This window comes from Molothrus ater, chromosome 2, assembly GCF_012460135.2.
Source record: "Molothrus ater isolate BHLD 08-10-18 breed brown headed cowbird chromosome 2, BPBGC_Mater_1.1, whole genome shotgun sequence".
NCBI classification, from domain to species: Eukaryota; Metazoa; Chordata; class Aves; order Passeriformes; family Icteridae; genus Molothrus; species Molothrus ater.
In genome coordinates this window covers 64,269,882-64,292,600 of record NC_050479.2, presented here as the reverse complement: position 1 = coordinate 64,292,600, position 22,719 = coordinate 64,269,882, and the positions used below count along the sequence as shown (strand labels likewise).

General features: G+C 38.1%; 1 protein-coding gene across 1 annotated transcript; it reads right to left on the bottom strand.

The window, feature by feature from the left end:
• Positions 1 to 2,706: 2,706 nt before the first annotated feature.
• VPS36 (vacuolar protein sorting 36 homolog) lies at positions 2,707 to 22,629 on the bottom strand. Its single transcript, XM_036388894.1, has 14 exons — positions 22,511 to 22,629; positions 20,690 to 20,758; positions 17,139 to 17,209; positions 15,956 to 16,070; positions 14,547 to 14,636; positions 13,091 to 13,177; positions 10,293 to 10,325; positions 10,097 to 10,174; positions 9,548 to 9,682; positions 8,587 to 8,652; positions 7,966 to 8,030; positions 7,447 to 7,531; positions 4,942 to 5,018; positions 2,707 to 4,858 (listed from the first exon to the last, which is right to left on the bottom strand). Exons 1-14 carry the CDS (start codon positions 22,604 to 22,606, stop codon positions 4,765 to 4,767), a joined length of 1,161 nt encoding a protein of 386 aa, XP_036244787.1. The 5' UTR covers positions 22,607 to 22,629; the 3' UTR covers positions 2,707 to 4,764.
• Between the last annotated feature and the right edge of the window lie 90 nt (positions 22,630 to 22,719).

The window sequence follows — 22,719 nt, the reverse complement described above, 5'->3', positions numbered from 1 at the left end:
TCTTGTTCCTAAAGAGGAATTCTACCTCAAACACAAATTGAATGAGAGAAGTCCCACAGTTTCTGTTACCCGAGGTCAAAGGAGATTATCATTAGTCTCTTCTGGCCTTGTAACTTATAAATAGAGTCCTGGTGGAAAAGAAAGAATTATCCTAATCTTGGACTTTCTCAAAACACTGTGGATAAAACAGTAAGAATGCAGAAAGATCAGAAACAGTCACTTTGCAAACAGTTGTGCCAAACAGTTTGATATTTCCACTGAGAAGACCAATACGTTTTGTTATTCCAGTATGTGTTTTAAGCTCTTGCTTCTCCCTGCCAGAGTTCAGCCATACCCAATACACCAATTTCCAGGGCTGCTAACTAGTCAACATTTGATAATCACAACATAGCCTGGGTTTGAAGTCGGTGGGAGTTTTGCCATTCTCATCTCATGGGTGGATCAAACCATGATCTTTGCAATTTAAGGACACACCTCAAATCCTCTGTCCAATGCTAAGTGAAACTCAGGGGAATTATGCCACACACACACACAGCTGCTGAGCCTGGCTGAAAAAGCAGATGTTTCTCATATCCCATGTCCAGTACTGTTTGATTTAGGCATAATTTAGAAAGAATTCTACCTACATGATGTGAGTCACTATACAGCCACAAAAAAACACCATACCAGCAACAGACACAAATGTATTCTACAGAACTGTGCTGGCTTTTTTTGTTCTTTGTAAAAAGAGATTGCTTCAAACAGAATGTATCTTCCTACAATTTTTTTTTTTTTTGTTAAAATAGAAACTCCTGTCTGTTAGTTTCTGGGAGTGCTCTGCATGTATGAAGCAAGTGACACAGGAGCAAGTGACACTGATTTGACCTTTGACTTGAAACATACAGTGTAACAGCCTTTATGTTAGATCAGTCCCCATCTTTACAACTTCCTGAGATAATACTGATGATAATACAAGTATGTAAAATACTTGGAATTGTATTTAAATGCAAAAAGTCTAGTCTGAGCCTTGTGCTCAGAGCAAGACTAGATATGTATCAACTATTCCATCAGTACCAGCCCCTTTTACCTCGAACCTGCTGTCCATCTCTGCTGTGAGCATGGCAGGGCAGGGTTTAATGTGCTCTTTCATCACTAGAAAACGTGAAGTCACTGCATTCAGAATCCAGTGGGAAAGCAGGACACCCCAGATCCTGCCTGGTCTTTGGTGTGTAGCAAGGATATGAAGTAGTGCAGTTTCTATCAGGCCTGTCTCTCCATGAGCGTGTGCTAACTAGTAGGCTGTGGGGTTTTCTGAAACTTAAGATGTCTCTGTCACTCCTGGAATTTTTGTTTTGATGTGTGTTTTTGGTTTGGGGCTTGGGTTGTTTTTTTTTTATTTTATTTTATTTAATAATATCTTAATTCTAAACCACAAAGAAAAATTACTCTCAAGGCTGCTGGACAGAACAACTACCTGGGAGGTGTCTGGGAGGACAGATATTTGAACTTCTGCTCCAATAAAAGTATTTAAATAGATCTTTAAAATGCAGACAAATGTTGCCAAGAGACGTGTCTAGAATATTCTCTCAGCATGAGTACCTGTAGCTCATTCTTTGGAGAACAAAATGTTAGTTGAAGTCCTCCCAGCAGGTGACTTGGAACTATAGGGTCTTGCATTTCACATGAATGCCTGAAGGGCTGAGAGTTAGGATGAAACGGGGCCTGCTAGAATAGCAGAAGGAACGAAATTGTAAGATTTGTCAGTAGAACTCAACAGAAAATACATTGGTGAGGGAGCTTCTCCTGGAGATAATGATTTCTTATCAAATCCACAAATAATTTTGAGCTGCCTTTTCAGTAAGTATTCTCAAAGACCTGTCCAGTTGTAAATAAGTGTCTCCCAGGCTTCAGGAAGCAGGAACCTTTACTGTTGGCAACAGGCTCCTACTGTCTCCACTGCTGTACTCATGAATTCAGGGACAATACTTGCACTAATTTTAGAAGCACAGTCAGGCTCTTCGGACAAACCATGGAAGTCCTGTTACAAGAACCGAGCTAATCAATATGCACCCATAAATGATTATGAAAGATACATTTCTGAGGACTTTCAAATTCACATCGATACACTTTTCAGAAGAAAAAAGATTTGCATTTCAGAAATATGGTCCAGATTAGATCTATGTTTCCATAGGCTGTATGTAATTTTCCTGAAAACAAAGGCAAAGGAGAAACGGAAAAGATGTACAGATTCCTGAGGAGTGTTTTCCTGTCTGAGGCATAAAAAGGCCCATGTTTTCAAATGAAAAACATCATCATTTAAGACTGCTCCATAAAAAGACAAGTTCTATTTGTGTAGGCAGCCCTGGCAAAATTGTCATATATCATGATACAAATATCCTAGGAATAATCAAAACAGGAAAGGTTCATATATGTACCTTTTGTATTAAATTAATATGATCTCATGAAAGCAGTGCTTGTGTAGACACCTACAGTTTTGACTGCTCTGGCTGAGATGGGTAACAGGCTACTCAGCAACACAAGCAAGGCCTTCTAATTACATTTAATTCTGCCCTTTAAATCAAAACTATATTGTACCCTTTTAGTTACAAAGTGAGACAGTAAAAATAGGATGTGCTTCAAAAACCTGCCTGGTGGAACCACAAGATTTTAACGTGTAAAGCATTTTAAAGCATTTTAAAACATTCAGAGGGAAAAAAAAACTCAACAATCTGTTTAAGAAAATGTTTTAATTTTTCTTACTTTCTAGTAGCCATTTTCTCATGTGTCTGCTTAAATTCTAAACCAGCAATACAATTTCCCCTCTAGCCTTTTTGTCTGGAAGAAAAACAAAGTCAAAGAAACATCTTGGAAAAGAAAAGCTTGAGAAGGTACCATTATTCTAAACAGGCTATATTATTATTGCTTAAGTAAGATAATGAAACACTCAGAGTTGGAGGAACAGAGGCTGGCAGTTTACGCTAGGCATTTCCTCTCAGGTTTTGCTCTTCCTGCACACGACGTGCCCCCTTGTGGGGAGAGGTTCAGGCCCACAAACCACTGGCCTTCCATGACAGGCTTTTATTGGGCAAAAGAGACAGTTGTCACAAAACAGCTTTTTGCTTCCAAATTTCTCACTTTTCAGTCCCTCCTTAGATATGTGGTGCTCAGTGTACTTGGCATGGATCTCTCCTTTGGGTTGTGGGGAGGATGAAGGAAAGCAGCAAGCTGTAAGGCTCCTGAAGAGATGACGCCAGGTAACTAAACTGTAATAATAGTGTGGAACTGGTTCCTTCAGCCATGTCAAAGAGAAAAGTTTTAGCACCCTCGTGGAGCAGAGGAAAGCTGCCTTAAAGAAAGCACTGCATGAAAGTTTGCTTGTGACAAGAGTAAGAGGATGGATCCTCTTACTAATCCCCTGGATATAAAGGACATCCTACAAGCCACAGGCATGATCACTGTAGGAATCTCTGCACTGAACTATTGGCAGGATCTTAACTCATGTCTTAACTCATGCTGTGGTAACACTGAAATAGTTCTGAAAATATCTTCAGGCTCATATTAAAAGCCTTTTTGTCCTTTCTTGTAATATTGATCTGGTCATCACAACCACAGTGTAGTTATACCTGTATGATGTCCTTGCCCATACCTTAAATTAACTTTATTAAAAATAGTCACTTCAAAATGCCAAAGATTCAGGTAATGTGGATCATAAACATCCACTTAACTGTTTTTATCATGACAGATCTTCAAGTAGTGTAGCAACTCCACTGGAGTTATGAAAACTGAGGCTATTATATTGCATTCAGTGTGAACACAGGGTGAAGAATACCAAACAATGATACCTTGTGATTATTAAACACAGGGTGATAGTCTTCTTCCTCCCTTCAATATAGAAAGCATATTAATTTTCACATATGAGAAGTAAGCAAATGAACTGTTTCCCCAAAACATGTAATAGGCTGATGAAACAAACAAATGATCTTTTGTTAGAAGTACAAGATAAAACACAAGCACATGAAAGCACAGAGTCTGGTAAAGTAACAGGAGGCTGCTCCACTCTGCTACAGAAAGGACAGAGAAGGGGCACCCAAAGTGCAACATAAATGGACAGGAAGGAAGATGGCAAGGAAAGAGAAGGGAGGAAGTCTGTGCTAACAATGCTTCTATCTGAGATATTAGTGTAAGACACGACAAAATAAACATGGTAATTTCTAGATTCGCCTGACATACAATAATCTCTCTTGCAGCAGGTTCTTTCTGTCTCAAATTCTAGATCCCCAAGATCCTCCCTTAGAAAACTTCTGGGAGAAGGGATTATTCTACACTAGTTTGTTCCTTATACCTCAGTACACACCAGAGTCCTGTTTCTTATCACTGTGGATACATCTGTCTGCTTTGTTGCTCCAGACATAAGCAAACTGGAGTTGGAGTATGCAGTAACCTGGCTTCTGGGTACTGACCCTCACAGCACTCTGCAGCGATATTCTCTCCGCTTTCACTGGTGTGGAATCTTCTCTTGAAATAAACTACACAGCACATCAAATAAAACTTGAAAAATGAGTGAGTTGTCTTGAGACAATAGACATGCTTCTGACTTTGTGATTTCTATTTCCTTTCAGTTCCACGTAAGACAATTCAGCACTTGAAATACCTGAGAACTGTAAAAGCATTGCAATGTTCATGTCTCTTGCAGTTGACTAAAGAAATAAGAATTTTAAAGTCAGTTCTTGGAAGGATTCTGCTCTCTTGTTCAATTATTACATAACAAACTGTACACAAATGCTATTAGCTTTGTGTCAGAAATAAATTTGGGTAGAATCTCAAGCCTTCCACTGAATCATCTCTGCAAAGATGGCCCATCTTTTCAGCAAGAAGCAGCCTAGAGAAAGCAAAAGAAGATGTCCTGTATTACTTGAGGACAACATGGTAACTGAAGTATTAAACACAACAATTATTACCTACCTTTCTTTGGCTAAGAGAACAGACATCCCCACTAGCTTAGCAAACTCATCAGCTGTGAGAGAACCCTTTTCAGATACCTATCAAAAAAACAAATACACAAATAAACAAACCATGGCATTAGAAGAACAACAAAGTTCTTTCAGCTACTGAATCAGGTCTAGCCTTATGAAGTGATAAATTGGTAGAAAATCCCTTGAGAAGAGAATTAATTTGTTTGCTTTTTTAAAAGTACAACTAATTATGATTATTTCCCGTTAAAAATTAAATAATCTCTTCAGTGTCCTGGGAAAATTGCTAAGTATAAAAAAAGCAAGAAAGAAAAGAGTTAAATCTGTAAAAAAATCACATGGGACCCATTCCTTTGGAATTTTTTTTAAAAGATGCCTTGGAATCAAATGAACTGAAAAATCAGAATAGCTCAGACAGCAGAATACAGTCTCCATCAGTGTTTACACAGCAGAACTATCCTAAGTGATTCTGCAAACACTGAAGCCTAGACAAAGAAATAAGAGGCCTGTTGAGGGCAGGTCATCAGTGTAGAAATATGTCATCTCATCTCAGGTGGTAGAGAAGAATTTGAGTTTTATGGCATTTAAAATACACCCACTGCCTACAGGAAAATCCCCAAACCTTAGTGCTTCACATGACATTATGACATACTAGAGGAGTAACTAAAAGCCAGCATCACATTCAGCTGACATAAAAGACAAGTTCATTTTTGGGACTCAAAAACTTTGGCCCTTTTGTCTCAATCATGATACTTAATAAAATTAAGCCTTCTCACACACGTTGGACATGTGGATGTTCAAAATACCATATAAATACTACATATGAAGTCTAAATTTATTATTGCCTTGAATTTCCCAGATAAACATGTTTATTCCTTAAAAATTAATTATCCTTCTATTTCTTCATTGCTTTAGATTCAAGCAAAGTTGTAAATCCGGATGTAGTTGCCATTTCCTGCTTCCCACATAACTGGGTGGGGAGGGGTCTATTTTGCATCATTCTCAGCAGTAGTCCTTTTACAGAAACTCAGATTAAATCAGACATAACATGAGATTTTTGGAGGCTAAGAGATCAAATCTGAGTAATGGATGTCAGCTATACAATTGGTGATTAATTATCTTTCCTCCCCAAACCACTATGCTCATCAAGGGTGATGCTGGATTCCTTTGATGTCCGTGTCATTTCCTGTCTTCACCAGCCATTCAAAACCACATCCCTCTCCTGCCTGAAACCCTATGGCTTCCTTTCACATCTCAGAACTTAATGCATAATGTGCAGTAACATTAAATTATGGGTGCTTTTGGCCACAAGTCTGATCTTCCCTTTTCCATACAAGTAGTCTTCCTCAGTTGAAGCCTCTTCCTTCCATTCTTCTATGGAGCCAAAGTTTCACGTTATGAAATAACAGAAAAAAGGCACCTTGGTAATAAATCCACCATCTGCTACTTTTTGCAGTTGACTTCCTTTCTTATCAAGAAAGGTTTTTCTTTTCAAAGACATAAGCACTCTTACTGAAGACAAAAAAAAAATAATTAGAAACCAAAAATAATGAGAAAAAAAGCCCTAAAATGGTCTTAGTATTTTTCTACACATTTAAGAAAATAAACTGAAAATATTAACATATACTGAAAAATTTAAGCATTTTAATGTTGTTAATTTAGAATGGAGTCTTTTAAATCACTGTAAACATTTCTCTTATCTATTTCTTTTATCTAAAGTCTTTCTGTGAGCAAAAGCTTTATGGTGACAACCATGCATTGTGTCAAGAGAGGAGGTGTCTGTGATAGCTCTACTTTTTCTCAACTGCCTCCTCTTTAACATTGGATACACTGGATCAGCCTTTTCTCAAATGTATGAAAATCAAAAAATTACATTCCACTCAGAAAGACATGGAAAAATGTAACAAATTATGGGGTAACAGGACTGTAAAGTGTCCAGAGGCAGCACAACCACAAAGGTTTATGACACTGAGCAATTCATACTATTATTTTACCTGATGAGGCTGGCTTAATTCTATACACACTATTCTCCCACTGAGTGCTCTTCACAGCAGCAAACTTGGTACACATACTTGGTACTGCTCTATGAAATAAACCCAAACCAAACAACTACCTACTTCAACATTTAAGAGCTGTTTCCACTGCCTTCAAGCAGTACAGTGTCTGAAGCCCACTTCTGTTTAATTAGGTGCTCAATAAATGCCATGAATTTCAGTCTACAGTGGAAAAGATTTGGAGGAAGGCTGAAGGTTAATGAAGTTTGAAAAGAGATAGAAAAGTGATTTATTCCTTAAAGAGAAAGTTGTGACTAAGATTATTGCCTGCACAGAACTTTGAAGTTGAGGAGTGCTATTTAAATATTTCTTTTAGAAGATACGGAGCGGAATGCTTTGTATTTGAAACCTCAAGAGGAAATCCCATACCTCAAGTTTTTTACCTAATGTGTTTAAATTTCCCTAGCATGGTCAGAACACTGAAGGAAATGAAGTACACTTACTGTCTCTAAAGCAGCAGCTACCATTTCCTCTTCGTTATGAGACTGGAGTTCAATCACCATCACACCACTATCAAATATCCGAAGCCTAAAATCAAAAAAGAGAGGCAAAGTGCACATTGCTTATGGTAACATTTCTAATGCATCCACATCTATAACCACTTTACAAAAGGGGAAAAAAATCCCCCCAAACCCAAGCAAGCTCTCTAAGATGAACTTAAGCTTAACAGCATATTCAAAATCTGAAGAGACAGAAGAGAGCAGGGCATATGTCTGGTCTTGGTTAAACCCTTTTCCAGTCTGAAAAAATTCTAAGTGAAAAAATAACATCTTCCTAGCTAAAAATTAATGTTTTAATGTAGAGTGGATGTTGGTGCATATGGCAGCATCCTTTGAGCAAATAATGACTTTGTTAAAATACTCACAACAACGACAAAAAAATTCTACTTCAAGTAAAAATTAAATCATCATGGTCTGACCTGTGAGTGCCATGCTTTATAAATAAATCTGTAAAGCTCTTACCTTAGTGGTAATTTCAGTGATTCCAGCATTTTACAGGCATTTACTAAATCTTCTGGTGACAGCAACTATTAAAATAGTAAAACATATTTATTTACAGTTTGCATTTCAGGTGTATAGTATAACATCAAAACAAAGTTTTAGTAGCTGAAGCTAAAAAATACACCAGGCTACACTTATTGTTAATTCTTTTTCCTTTCTGTTGTGCAGACTATTTTCTTGGCTTCTATGCTCCTTTCTGTTCCCTTACTATGTATTCTATAATAATCTTCCTTGCCTTGTTCACAGAAAGAATTGCTGTATTTTGTTAAAAAAATTCCCAGAACATTCACCATTCTTTAGTAGTTTCTGACCTTTAAGTTTTTTTTCCAGATAAGTATGGATTTCCCCTTTTACAGGGTATCATAAAAAGCAGCATGTGTTATTACTACTTGTAAAGGATACATAAGCATTATAAAGAAAAATGAGAAGGAGAAAGATAAAACCCCTCTAATTTTAATAAAGAGCTGATCACATTGTGTTGTAGACAAGTAGAATGAGCCATTGGTAGGGAACATTTTTACCCTTTAATGTCCTTATGACTGAAGTCCTGTTCTAACACTGTGACCCAGAGCAGTGTCTCACCTCTAGCCCTCGAGCACGATTCACCAGGCAGTACACTTCTGTCAGAGACATGATCCCCCCTCGCTCCTGTGTTAACGAGCACAAGACTGGTGAGAGAAACAGCCCAGGAACCTCATCATCTCTACTTGCAGGTGCTGATTAAACAGGTAAAACAGAGGGGCTAAATGATGGGCCCTAATGGAAAAAAAACTAAAGAGGCATGTTGTACCTTTCACTAATCATTTTAAAATGCAAAATAGTGACACTACACCCAAGGACCATGAATTACTTTGATTTTAAGCCAGAGAATAAATCATAGGAACAAGGAATTTCAATATATTAAATCTATCAATCAATTTACTGTTTTTACTTTTCAGAAAAACTCAGTTTTCCATTCTGATCACAGTAGGTAGCATGTACCTTTCACAAAAATACTGTAGTATATATGCTTTTTAGGAAGAACATAGCCTTATAAGTTGCAATATGAAATTTAACTGTTTGGTGAGAAACCTGTAATCTATAATATCTTGAGATAAATTAAAACAGGAGATACTACTATGGGCTGGGAATCTATTTAATAATTCTGTCCTATATTTGCAAAATATATAAATTTTAGGCAGTTTAAAAAGATTCATTACTTTTATTTTCAGTCAGTGTCATTTCACTCTTTCTTTAAAAAAATGAAATATTCTGCAGCAAGGGATGAATACAGAGCTGTTCAAATACAAGAAAGACCACTTGAATAATTTTCTAAATCTGATCAACATTTTGCAAATCAGAAGTTGATGCCATTAGTCCAAAGAAAAATTCATACTGAACCTTTTTATTCAAAAAGGCAATATATATTCCTTCCATTAACATTGAATAGGAGGCTGCGCTGCTAAATCTGCTTTAAAAAGAGGCAGACTACTACAGCCAAAACACATTTACATCAAAATTCAGCAACACATGGAAAATGCTGGTGTAAGATGTGGTGCTTTACCTCTAAGGGTGTCTGCAGGATTCCAGCTAGTTGCTTTGCCAGTTGCATGTGGTACTGTGTACCAGATCCATACGTTTCCCTCGTAACTGGATTAGCTATACCCATACTCAGTAGGTAGGACTTGAACCTAATGGTCTGAACAAGCAAACAAACAAATAAATTTAAAAGTACATCAGCTAATGAGTGATTCTGGTTTTTAAAAATCTTTGATTTTATTACCATAACAATGTTTTGGTGAATAAATCCCTCAGTTTACTACGAATAAAGTTAATTACTAGGCAAAGAGAAAGCAAAACTTTGCACTATTTATTTTTGACCAGCACAGGTAAAGAAAGAGAAAAATTTATACAAAAGCAGCTAAATCATTGCTTTTAAGAAGGGTTAAAAGAAAAATTAACACTAAGCAAGTAAACTCTACACCAAGTATAAGGGACTAAACACAACAAAATCAACCAGCAAGGGTTTTTATTAACACTACATTATTAAACAGATAGCTTTTTGCTTTTCATAGGAACATTTTTGTAGAATTTAAAAACTAAATTAATTTACCTCATCCTCAGTGATGTCACCTTGTTTTTCTTTAATCTTGTTGGCTATTGACTTGGATAATTCCACCATTTCCTTAGCCTATCAAGAAACATACACAGATAAGTCAACTTCCAGCACAAGAGAAAAAAGTGTGCTTAAAACTGAGAAAACAAGCCTAAGTCTACTTGGCCAAGTGACACATGCCATTCATCCATACCTTCTCCATTAGTTTACTAAGGTCCTCAAAAGCCTGAAATGAAAAGGAGACAATGCAGATCAGTATAATTACATCATTCAGTTTTGATGGACACAGCTTTTGTCCACCTACCCAAGCTATTCATAAGAGCTGCTGCCCCTTTAGATGGCTATGTTACAAAAGGAGATACCACACCTTATTTGTTCATACAACTGTTTTACAGCATGTCTTATAACTGAAATAAACAACAAAGGAGAGAATCAAACAACCACATACTTTTTCAGTATATGAACAGAATTTCGGTATGATTTATGATGTCCACGTGATAGGAAGGGACAATGAGATGCTGAGTCCAAGAAAAGATTAAACTCTCCAAATTTATTATGCTCTCTGTAAGGTGGGGGAAGGTTTATTCCAACAATTAACCATCACTCAAGGAGATCTGTTGTTTCTGGCCAGCTACAAGACAGCTGTAAAGCTACAGATGGTACTCCTCCTGACAAGACAACTTTAATCAGTGAATGTTACTTAATTAGTAAGAAACACTCATTTCAAATGAGCAAGAAAGAGGATATCTGAGGGACAAAACCTCAGAAACGTGTGGCAACATCTCGTCATTTAAGTACTCGAATAAAATGCTATGGTCTCAAATACAACAACTATCTAACAACCCAAAAGGGTTTTTAGGCTTAAATAAAACATACTTTAAAAACAGCTGAAGGTTTACTGAAATTCCAAACTTTTAGTAATTATAAACTAGCATTAAAAAAAATCATGTTAAAAAAAAGGGGAGCTAGCAACTCCATTAATGGAACTGTATTATAAAGCAACTCTCTTTTCTCCCACCCTCATCAGCACACATTCATTCAGCCTCCTCACTACTCTCAAATACATGACAACATGTCCAGATGATCAACTTTTTCAAAAAACCTTTTTTTGGTATGAGAAAAATTCCTGAACCTTTTAATCTAAAGTTTGCCTGACAGCAGCCCCAAAGCCCTCCAGCCTCAAGTAAAGTAGGTTCAGTTACACTGTCAAATAGCCAGAGAGACATCTTGCCTACAGTTTCTAGCCACTGCCTCTATGTCATTTCTGCCTTACTCTGACTAACCCCCCACTAGAAAGACACACTTCAGCAGGGTTTTTGCAGGAAGACCCCATTGTTCCCATATACTTTTAGGTGCCTTATGTAGAAGCTTACTGGTCAGAGATTCAACATGCAAAGACCAAAAGGAGATGCCTCTAGAAAGAGACAAGGTTTGCTTTTCACCTCCTGATAGTGCCAGGGTTTCTCTACTGACTGGACAAGTTTAGCCCCCTAACACTTGGTACCTGAGTTAGATATCCAAAATTAGGTAGTCCACAGGGAGAAAAGAAAATATGTCACTATAGAACAATAATTTACCACTAAGAAAACAAAAGCTTCTATTTGGAATACTTCTTCTTACTCCCTAATCTGCCAAACTGAATAATTTACAATAGATTTCCCAATCTCTAGTGTAAATCAAAGTCCTGCTACTCTACTTGTATATGATATCAACAATAAGTTTTCTGACAGGGCTTTTCCCAGCTTGTTTCTAATCTCTATACCTGCATGAAAACAACATTCATCAAAAGAACCCCTGATTTAGCTAAATAAACAGTATGCTGTGTCTAACTCCTCCTCTGCCTGACTCACCCAGGGCAGGCCTGGAAACAAAGGGGAATGTGCACACACCTAACAGGAACTTCCTCAGATAAACAAAAGGCTAAAGAACTGGATTCTTATCAGCACTGAACAGCAGATGCAGGAAGCCTTTTCCTGGAAGCCAGGGCACCATTTTTTAAATTAAGTCATTTATAATATTTAAAGCTGGAGGAAGGCAGGATTTTACAAGTCATGGTTTTCCTCTGCTCACACAACATGTATAAATGGATTTCTTTTACTCTCAGACAAAGCTACTAAAGGAAAAAATATGCAGACAATGCCTTTTGAACTATATACCCACGCATGTAACCACAATACCTTTTGAACTACACACAAAACTTCATTCAGTACATTCCTCACAGACAGAAACCAAGAAACTTTAATGCTCACAGCATCTGAAACAGCACGTGGCCTGCAAAGGCATTCTAATTTTCATAAGTATTAGATAAGGGAATGCCTTTTTCTTGTGGCACACTGAATCCCATAAAGCTTTGCCACAAGAACAAATATGCTGCATGTAGTTTATGAATACTTTTGTATTAATCTCTACTACCAAGACAGAATCAGACTATTTTTGAAGGTATTGCTCTCAGGTATATATGAAGAAATTAAATGCCTCTGCTGTCCATTAGTATTGATATCTGGAATTCAACTATTGTGCTGGTTCTATGGAAAAGCATGATCTCCGTCTACGCCAGCTATTTTGCAAAGTACTTAGAATAGCTTGTCAATGCCTGGACTGCAAATCATTCTACTGTAATTATAAGCCTAAATGTAACATCTAAAAACCTGACTATAAGAGGAAAATCTAGCTTCATCACAGTTATGTGCAGACACTTGGATCAGCATATTCTGCTTCATATATATTAAATTTTTAATTGAAACCAAAATTAGTTTAATAAATACACACTGTTGGTTTCAAAGAACAATCTTCTTGAAAGGAATTGTTTAAATGAAGAACCTTTACATATATTGGTAAGCAAGTTAAATGAAATAAATAACTGTACACTCTTAATAAATTCAGATTTCTCAACAAGAACAGTAAATAGTCTCAGCTGTCCCTAAAAGAAAGTGTGAATGAATGTAAATAGCTCAGGCAGGTGGTTGACCTTGAAACTTCAAAAGTACCTACCTCGGAAATGTTTTTGTCAGTCTCTTTTCTTTTTTCTTCTAATTTCCTTTCAATACCTACAATTCCTACAGCCCTTATTCTTCCTGCCTAAAAAAAAAAACCAACAAAAAACAAAAACAAAACAACAACAAAAAACAACAACAAAAACAAAACAAAAAAAACAACAACAAGGAAAGAGTCAAAATAGGAAATGCCAAGTTTTCTCATTTGCCTCACTGTGAAAATTAGAGGACCAGAAATATTCCCCCAAACAGCAGATATCATTGATACAATATTTCATGCATTTCTTGACAGTAATTTTCAAAATCATTGTTAAAAAATAAGAAATGTGAACCATGTATGAATTTGCTGTACTAGACAAGTAATGATACTGATAGTATATTTGAAGCTATTAATATGGCTTAATATCCAGACTAAGTATTGCAGCTCATCTCAATTCTAGCCTCTCAAGTCCTTGTGAACATCCATACTAGAGCTGTGGAAATGCCTGAGTGTATTACTTCAAGAAATCCAGTCTGAAGAAACATAGAAACATAGAAACATAATGCTAAGTACAGTCTCATTTACCTTCCCCAGAGGTATTAGAATGTGGGTGATGGTGAAACTTTTACCAGATGCCAAATGGGTTCTAGAAAGGCTGGTACCTAAGTGGCAGCAGTGCCAGGCCTCTCACCTCTGACTGCAAAGCTTAGCATTGGTGTTAAAGAGTTGCTAAGACTTAAGTAGTGGTAAGGCATTTTGATTAGATTCTTCATGCATTACTCCAAATGCAGCTGTCCCTATAGGTACTACATTTACCAGAGGGGACATACATAATTTCATATTGAACAATCTTTAAATCATCCTATTTCACTCATACAATACTATATATTCATATATTCAGCACATTAATATATAGAAACAACATCTACATGTTTATCAGTGTTAATAACTTAGAAGTATGTAGGCAGATAAACCTTATTTAACATATGACATTCTCCCTAACAACTGTCCATTTAGAATACACATTTAAATCAAATATATATTGGTTTCAAAGAGTTATATAAAAGTCACATGTTACATATTTGACTTCCAGCCACAAAAAAATAAACCAGGAATCACAATAAAGACAAAAAATTTTCCAGCTTCATTGGACCTCACATGCTGAATAAAAATATGTGCAAATAAATATTGAATTTTCACAATTATGTGTGTTTGTGTCTAACTAAAACAAACAAACAAAAAGGAGCTCATTATCTAAGCATACTCAAGAAAAAGAGGCTACTGTGTTCTATCAGGTGAAAAATGCAAAGGACAAACTAATTTACGCCAGTGAAAAAACAGGCAAACAAAAGCTGAATTCCTGCACAGGCCCATGATGTTGGTTAGAGTCACATGCTGGATGTGTTATATGGGGGTGGCAAGAAGTGACAGTAAGAGATTACACACAGATCCTGCTCAGAAGCTCTGCACATACCTGTGAATCCTTGTTAACTTGCATGGCCTGACCAGTGGGCATGCTCTCCCATCTCCTTTGTGTGATTTCTTCTGATAATCGTCTGTAGAACTGCAAACATTAAATTAGTGACAACTACACAACCTACACAACTCATTATATGGAAATTCTTAATGTCCAGCCTTTGAAAGCATTCATATTAGAAGCGGAGCCATGCAGTCACTAAGTACTTCCATTGTAAAATATTTCTTCAGATATTCGAAATGTCCCAAGCCATGTTAAATGTTGAGGTATACTCAAAGGCATGTTTTTAAAGGAAGGAAAGCTGAGCAATCCAATTGCTATTGATCTGCTAATTCAACAATATAAAAACAACCACAGAGATCAATTACACCAATTTGTTTATTGCTAATACCAGAAGGTGGCATTAGGTAACACTAAGTGTGTCCCACTGACCAATATCCAGAAAAAAAATCTATTCCACCCTTTTCATTGTTCAGGTTCACAGAAAAGCATTCTGAAGTCATAAAGAAAGGCTGGGGTTTAATTGTTGTGCTAGGCAATCAATAAGCAAGTAAGTTTAATTTTCAGACACAACATTAAAATAAATAGGATTATGATTGCGAAAAACACACATTTATACTATGCATAAACCTACAACCATCATAATCTGAAAACTGCTTACAAAGAAATGAAAGTGAGTTTGATCAAGCACATGCATTTTTAAGACATTTCTAACCAATTTGAGTTGCAAATCTTATTTTCTGCAGTGAACGGGTACAGCTTTTTCCACAGCACAAAGTTAAAGTTCTCAGTCTCGTCAAATGAGGATCTTCCATTGTGAAATTTCTTTACAGAGTGCAATTTCTTGGGTTTTTAGGATGAGCTTTCTTTTAAGAATATATTAAATTTTCTTAGAATGCTCAAAGCCTTTGGGATTTGTTATAGGTTAAAAAAAATTATGCAGTGTAAAATGAACAAAAGTTCTGAGGAAAGAAAAGGTGTTTCAACAATAAAATTAGAGAGAAAATTAGTAGTAAGTTGTATGATGCCTATTTAATAGAGGGTTAGGTAAAAAGAAATATCTTTTACTCTGTTAAACATTTAACAGATTTCAGAGATGTCATTTTGGAAAATCCCGTGTTCAATTTAATAGATTAGCAAAGGAAATATAAGATTATACTAAACACCCTAAAATAAGGACTAGCCCAGTAATGCCTCGTGACATTTCTGGAACTCTATGTGCAGTATTTAATGACAGTATAGAACATGGGAGGCTCATAGTGTTTGTCTCCCAAAAGGATGTATTGAAAAAGCTCCACCTCAAAAGTAAACATGGAAAGATCATGGGAAATTATCACTAACACAGCAAGAGGAGAAAAGCATGTCCAAAGACCTGATTGTGCTTGGCATCCATGGTACAAACTTACCTCAATCTGCCCATGTTCCTTGAAAGAAAGCTTGACATAGGAATATTTGCTGCTTTGAAATGGACCAGGCTCTTTGTTTGAAGAAGCAGGATGAAGATGAACTACTATTTTGGCACTATGGAAAAGGAAAGAGAAGATATTTCTGTAATAAGTATTATAAATAAACTATTTCTGCATCAAAGTTAACCATTTCATCAAAATCTCTATTAACTATCTCACATAAGAGCTAAAGATCATCAAAGAATGCTTATATTTATGCATCAACATTTAAATACTTTGATGAAGTAGATCTTAAAAACTACAACATAAAAACTATAACAGCCTCTAAAGTGAAAACATTTTACAAATTTAAAATGTACCTACCATCAATCCTTTAGAAATGAACATAAAAAATTTTAAAAATTCAAGCAATAATTAAAAAAAACCTTTTAGTTAAATTACAACTTGATAGTTTTTATCCTAATTTGGCATTAGTTATTGCAGGTCAAAAGCCAAGATATGTTTTTTCCTGTGTCAAAGCTAACTTTGACACAGGAAAACAAAAGGTGTCAATATTATGTGTAACCTATTTGACTTCTATATGTCACTTGTGGACACTGTGTGTGAACTTATCTAAAACCAACATTCAAAGCCAACATGCATGAAAATAACAGTCTAAAATGACACCCACTACCAAAACAAACCTTGGGAGAGCATGATTTTAGGAAAATTAACCGACTGCTATCACAACATGACTGCAAGTCCTCCATTCCCATCTCATTTTACTGATAATCTTTGCACTGGTCTTTACTTACTTCTCCAGCATTAATGAATAAACTGATTTCTTCTGAATATCTCCAGCATATTACCTTGCCAGTCTGACTGTAGGCTGCAAGCAGATGTTAATTGTGGATATATTTCTCCAGCCAAAATTTTTTCTCTCTTTAGAAACTTAAAATCATAGAATTGTTTATGTCAGAAAGGACCTCTAAAATCATCAGTAGTGATTACATGACAGTTAACAAATTACATCAGTCATGACTCTCTCGCACATTTGACCTTCCTCAGTGGTCCTTGTGACTGTCAGGATGGAAACTTAAGATTGCACACGGAACCTATTATGGATTAATCTACAATATTGGGCATCTCACATAACATGCATGTGAAAGGATCCATCTGAAAAAGACAATGAGGATGGCCATACCTCTTTCCTATCCCAGCTGCTTGCTCTTCAATAAACACAATCTGAGACAGAGGTACAGCAATGCAGCACTCCTGCAATAAACACCACAAACACAGGTGAATTAAACCATATCCTGTTTATTCACTCTCTAAACCCAAGTGTTCTCTTTCTCCATTTCACAAACAGTATGGATATCTACAGGTGCTGCCTGAAGCACTCTATGTGAAATATGATGGTAGCAACAGAAACAATGTATTACAGTGAAATATATGTAGAAAAACAACAACAACAAAAAAACCCACAAAAACCCAACAACTGAGTTCTAGTTAATTAAAAAACCCAACAAATTTAAGTGTCAATGTGTCAACTTTAAAAACCTCAAGCTAGATTCATAGAAGGGACTAGGAGATTTAACAAATCTTTGGGTCTCAGGTAAAAATTTAAAGACTAAAATTTGCACACTACTGCACCACATCTCTGCAGGTGTACAATATTCACGTGTTCTTGACATTTTCGTATTGATGTTACTTTGGGAGCTAAAAAAATATCCAAACCAATCATTCTTTTTAAATGCTGAATATCTAAAATCTACACTACTGTCTGAATGCAATAGGAATTTTTCCATCCATCCTACAGTGAAGGAGTGCAGTTGATGCATCTCACCACACATTTATTGGACTGTGCTTTAAACCAAACAAAGAGCAAGAAACAAGGCTGTATCCATCTATTGGAAACTAACCTATCTCCGGCTAAACTCTTTCTACATGCATTTGAGACAGAAATTGCTATGGGAATGATTCAAAACATCTAATAAGGTGCCTGGTCTTGTTTTGCTGAACATCCTTTGAGGAACATCATCTCCCACACAACACCTTGGGGAGTGACAGTCACACAGAATGCAGGAAACACAGGTTGCATTCCCCCTCTGAACTTCTCTCTTCCACCTGCCACTTCTAGCAACAGTTTACAATAGACACTGTTACAGGGCCCTCTCAATCCCTACTACCAAAACTGTTCCTCTTTGTATGGAGTAATTAAATACCCATTAAATTTGAGAGCAGGGAAGTATACATGCAGGAACTCCAAATATTCAGTAAATCTCTTATTGGGAAACAACCTGGGTTGTACTTCCTTTTCTAAAAACTCTTAATGCAAGCTATCTAGGCTCTTCTATGACTCTAGTTTTTAAAGCCATTACAAACAGCTAATGTTTGTAAAACAGCCACAAACTTCTGGACACTTTAAAAGATAGGCAAGATGATACTTCCGTTTAAAAAAAGGTTTTGAAAATGACAAAAAGAGTTCAACTATACATAGCATGTGCACTGTCAAAGTCACTGATTAGTTTAGTTCCAAGATAGAAAGTTATGAACAAATTTTAAGTACAAGAACTAAGAATCACCCTTTCCTGATGAGAGATGCTACAGGAAGGGACACAAAACCAAAAATGTGTTAAATTAAATATGCTTTGTGTTTATTTGAATTTTGTTTTCCAATGCCTCATGCTCACATTATGCATGATTTTATAATTTAAAAAATTGTACAAATCTAGCATTGTAACAAACTTTACAGAATTCCTTTTTTTGTTTTTTTAAACACTGTTTAACTGCAGATGGCATGTAAGAACAGCAGCTATAGGACCCAAGTGTCTGTTTCTGTAAGATATGTTAACCTAATGACATGTGCCCCATTAAGTATTATACATTGCTGACACAAAACGAAAGGGACTCTACAAATTTTTTCTAGGTGAGCTAGCTAAGGTTTCTAAGTCTGATGTTAAACCACAGCTGAGCTTAGACAACAGCTTACCAAGACAACAAAAGGGCACCATGCTCCCCATGTTTCAGTACTGAGAGCTTGAAAATTAATCAGCTTTAATTACCCCACTAACAAAGTTAATTACATCTCCCAACCAGAACTGGGTAATTTTTGCCATCTCCGGGCCACATTTCTGCCCCTTGTGTTAATCAAGCCTGAGCTTTTCAGAATCTTTGCTGAGTTAAATTAGTTAAAATAAAATCATTTTTCTTCTTCTCCAAGGTTTTCCTCTGCTGATTTAACAAATTTAATGACTTTGGAAGAATACAAGAAATCACATGGCCTAGGAGCAGATGGAAAAATCAGGGAAAAGAGACCAATGTAATCTTTTTGTTGGAAAGGAGAGCATGGATTTCTAAGACTTGATGAAGCCATAATGCCCAATGTTACTGCAAGCATGCAAAAAGTCCAAGTGAGAAGATTAGACAGAGTGGCTGCTGTAGTACATGCTCAGCTCTCAAAAAGTGATGCTGATGAAGAAATATAGGGTGATTAACACAGAGTTTAGCACGTTATCTCATGTGATAATGTGATGGCTGGGCAAAAAAGCCCCATGTTAATTTATACAGAGCAGCTCCTGGTCTGGACAATCAAGCCCCAACATGTGTAACAGTAAACCCAGCATGGGTAACAGCTCTTTAAACATTTTGAAAAAATGTGTATTAAAAACAGGTCTAAAGTTCCTGCAAAGAATCCCTAAAGAAAACATCATACTACTCTGCCAAATTAAGAAGATCCTTGGTGACACTGTCTTCAGAGTGCTCTTAGTAGCTCCCTGCTTTGAAGCAAGGATGTGGTATCTGCTAGGGGTCAGCCTTTGAATGTGAGAGGTGCTTCAGCTGCCCTTGCACAAAAGCAATTCCAGTGGAATACAATTTGCTTTTGAAAAGCTGTCATCTGAACGTGCTCCATCTAAACTTTGACTTCCAGGGTTAAAATTATCAATTATTGTGTCGAAAACAAGCATAATCCAGCCTGGTCTGAGAAAGACTTCTCCTCCAATTGCATCTGTGTAGTGGTGTCCATTGTCACAGTCTATGCTGAGAGCTTTATGTGTTTGTGGTCTCTTTCTCCCACTTCCAGCCTGCACTCCCAGGCTGTGGTTGATGGCACAAAGCATTCAGCAGCTTTACTGCAGTTACCACACTGTAGTTCTGGCAGGGCCATTTAACCGGTGACCAGCTGTCCACAGCAGTGCAGTAAAAGTTCTGGCTGATTGAAAGGATGGCTCATGGCAGGAACAGGCAGCTGGGAGGGCAACATGTGTGCAAAACAACACCACCACCAAACACATCCTATTATCAAATCATGGTCCAGGACTATATGATGGGAGCACAATATATGATGGGGCTTGGACTTGAAACCAACAAGAAAGAAAAGGCTTTACTAGACAAGGAGCACAGGAGAGAACTTCATATTATGATTTGCCTGATACATTCAATTTCAGTTTTTCAAAATCAATATTTTTTAGTGCATGACACCAGGCTCTTTTCTCCTTTATTTCTGTGCAGTCGAAAAGAAAAATTTATAGGATACATTCCTATCCCTCCTCATGTCTGCATGATTATTTTATTAAAGCAGGACTGGATGAAAGAACACTACATAATCTCCTTTCTGTTGAGAGCTAAAAAGTGGACTATACTTGTAAAACAAAACACACATAAAGGCAGGAATAATCCTCTCTCTGTGTACAGGCTTTTCATTGCATGCTACTTGCTTATTAGGAAATGTACAACTGAATGGTTGGGACTTACATGATTCTTCTGATCCCTCCAGATCAGTCTGTGTGTGCTCAGCAGTAAAACTCCACTATCAAATTTCACCTGGGCAGGAAAAATAAAACACATCAACAACACATTGAACCAGTAAGTTACATAAATACTGGTATTGGAAACATTACACCTTACCACAACACAGCAATCAGATTTAACAAGCCAGTATTTTGAGAACACTCCCTTTTTTCCAGAAAACAAAATACATGAAGTTTAGGAAACAATGGAGAAAAATAGTATAAAAGGATTTGATGGATAAACACCAACTTCCTTCTTCAAGTGTATAAACTTTCCCCCCGGAAATCCTGAGGGATCCTCCCGCCATATAATCTGCAAGATATACTAAAGTTCCTAAATGTATTTTAAACAGGGCTATTGGCTGTGGAACATTCCCTGTATGCTGACAAAGAAGGTAGAAGCTATGCAAAAAGGCAAAGCAACCCAATAAAAAGATGCTGCACACAGTCTGAAATCTTCCATCCTATCACACAGGAATATTGCTTCTATCTGTGCTGCTGTTGAAAAGCTCTTTACTTATCAGACAGCAAAAATTGTACCTGAAAAATCTGCATTAGCAAATTGCTTCCTACTTGTAAAGTCGGAGGCACGTGTTCACAGCTTTTTGTGAGGGCATGCAATTACCATGGTGTAGAAAAATGGAGAGACCAAGATTCAGTCCCACAGTGAAGTGAAGCAATGAGCAGCACGGCTCAGAAAAGAGGAGAGGGTATGTCAGCACCCAGGATGGCTCACGTGTGAATTGTGCGTCCTGCCCTGTACCACACCAAAGCTCAGCCCTATACAGGAGTGACAGCCTGAGCACAGTGACACTGCCTACACACACCCTGTGGGGGTCCCAACCCTCACCCCATGTCACACACACTGTCCAAGGCCTTTCTCACAGAATGAATTAAGTTGGAAACGTTCTCTGAGATCATCGGGTCCAACCTATGACCCAAAATCCCCGTGTCAACCAGACCATGGCCTTGAGCGCCATGCCCAGTCCTTCCTCAAACAGCTCCAAGGATGGTGACTCCACCACCTCCCAGGGCAGTCCATTCCAATGCCTAATAACCCCTTCAGTCAAGAAATTCTTTAATGGCCAATCTAAACTTTCCCTAGCACAGCCTAAGGTTACTTCCTCTTTTCCTGTCACTTGTTGCCTGGAAGAAAAGACCGACCCTGACTTGGCTCCACCCTTCTTTCAGGCAGCTGCAGAGAGCATTAAGTCCCCCCAGAGCCTGCTCTTCTCCAGGCTAAACAATCCCAGCCCCTTCAGCTGCTCTCCCTACGACTTGTGCTCCAGACCCTTCCCCAGCTCCGCTCCAGCACTTCGATGTCTGTCCGGAGCTAAGGGGCCCGGAACTGAACACAGGATTCGGGGCGCGGCCTCACCAGTGGGGAGCACAGGAGGACAATCCTTGCCCTGGTCCTGCTTCCCACACTATGGCTGATACAGGCCAGGATGCCATTGGCCTTCTTGGCTACCTGGGCACACTGCTGGCTCACGTTGAGCTACTGTCAACCAGCACAGCCCCTCGAAGCCTGCAACTCCGCCCTAATCTCCCCAAAGAGACAAACCCTGCCAGACCCTGGCACAGAACGTCTTCCCACACCCCCGATCGATACTCCGCCTGCAGTCCAAGCCCTTCACACACTGCATCGCGTCTCTCGCCCAACACGGCCCGCACTCACAGCCCTGCTCGCCCCGCTTGCCTAGGGCCCGCTGCCGCGTCCTTTACCCTCCTCCCCGCCCCGGCCGCGCCGCCAGGCCTCGCGCGGAGCGGCTCCAGCTCCCGTCACCTTCTCCTCCCCGTCGCTGAGGCGCACGCCGCGCTGCTGGATCACCAGCGTCTCTCCCAGCTCCAGCAGCCCGGTGGTCCACGAGAACCTGTCCATGGCCGCCCTTCCCCTCCCGCACGGAGCCGCGGCCGCTGGGCGTGCAAGTACCGTGCGCGGCTGACCCGCGCCCTCTAGCGGCGGCGCGGGGAGCGGCCGCCATGTTCTGCCCC

Coding starts and splice junctions, on each gene's coding strand:
- VPS36 (XM_036388894.1), bottom strand. CDS start 22,606: ATGGACAGGTTCTCGTGGACCACCGGGCTGCTGGAGCTGGGAGAGACG. Junction 17,210..20,689: donor GGAGGGATCAGAAGAATCAT/GTAAGTCCCAAC, acceptor TGTTTATTGCAG/GAGTGCTGCATTGCTGTACC. Junction 8,031..8,586: donor ATCGTGCTCGAGGGCTAGAG/GTGAGACACTGC, acceptor CTATTTTAATAG/TTGCTGTCACCAGAAGATTT.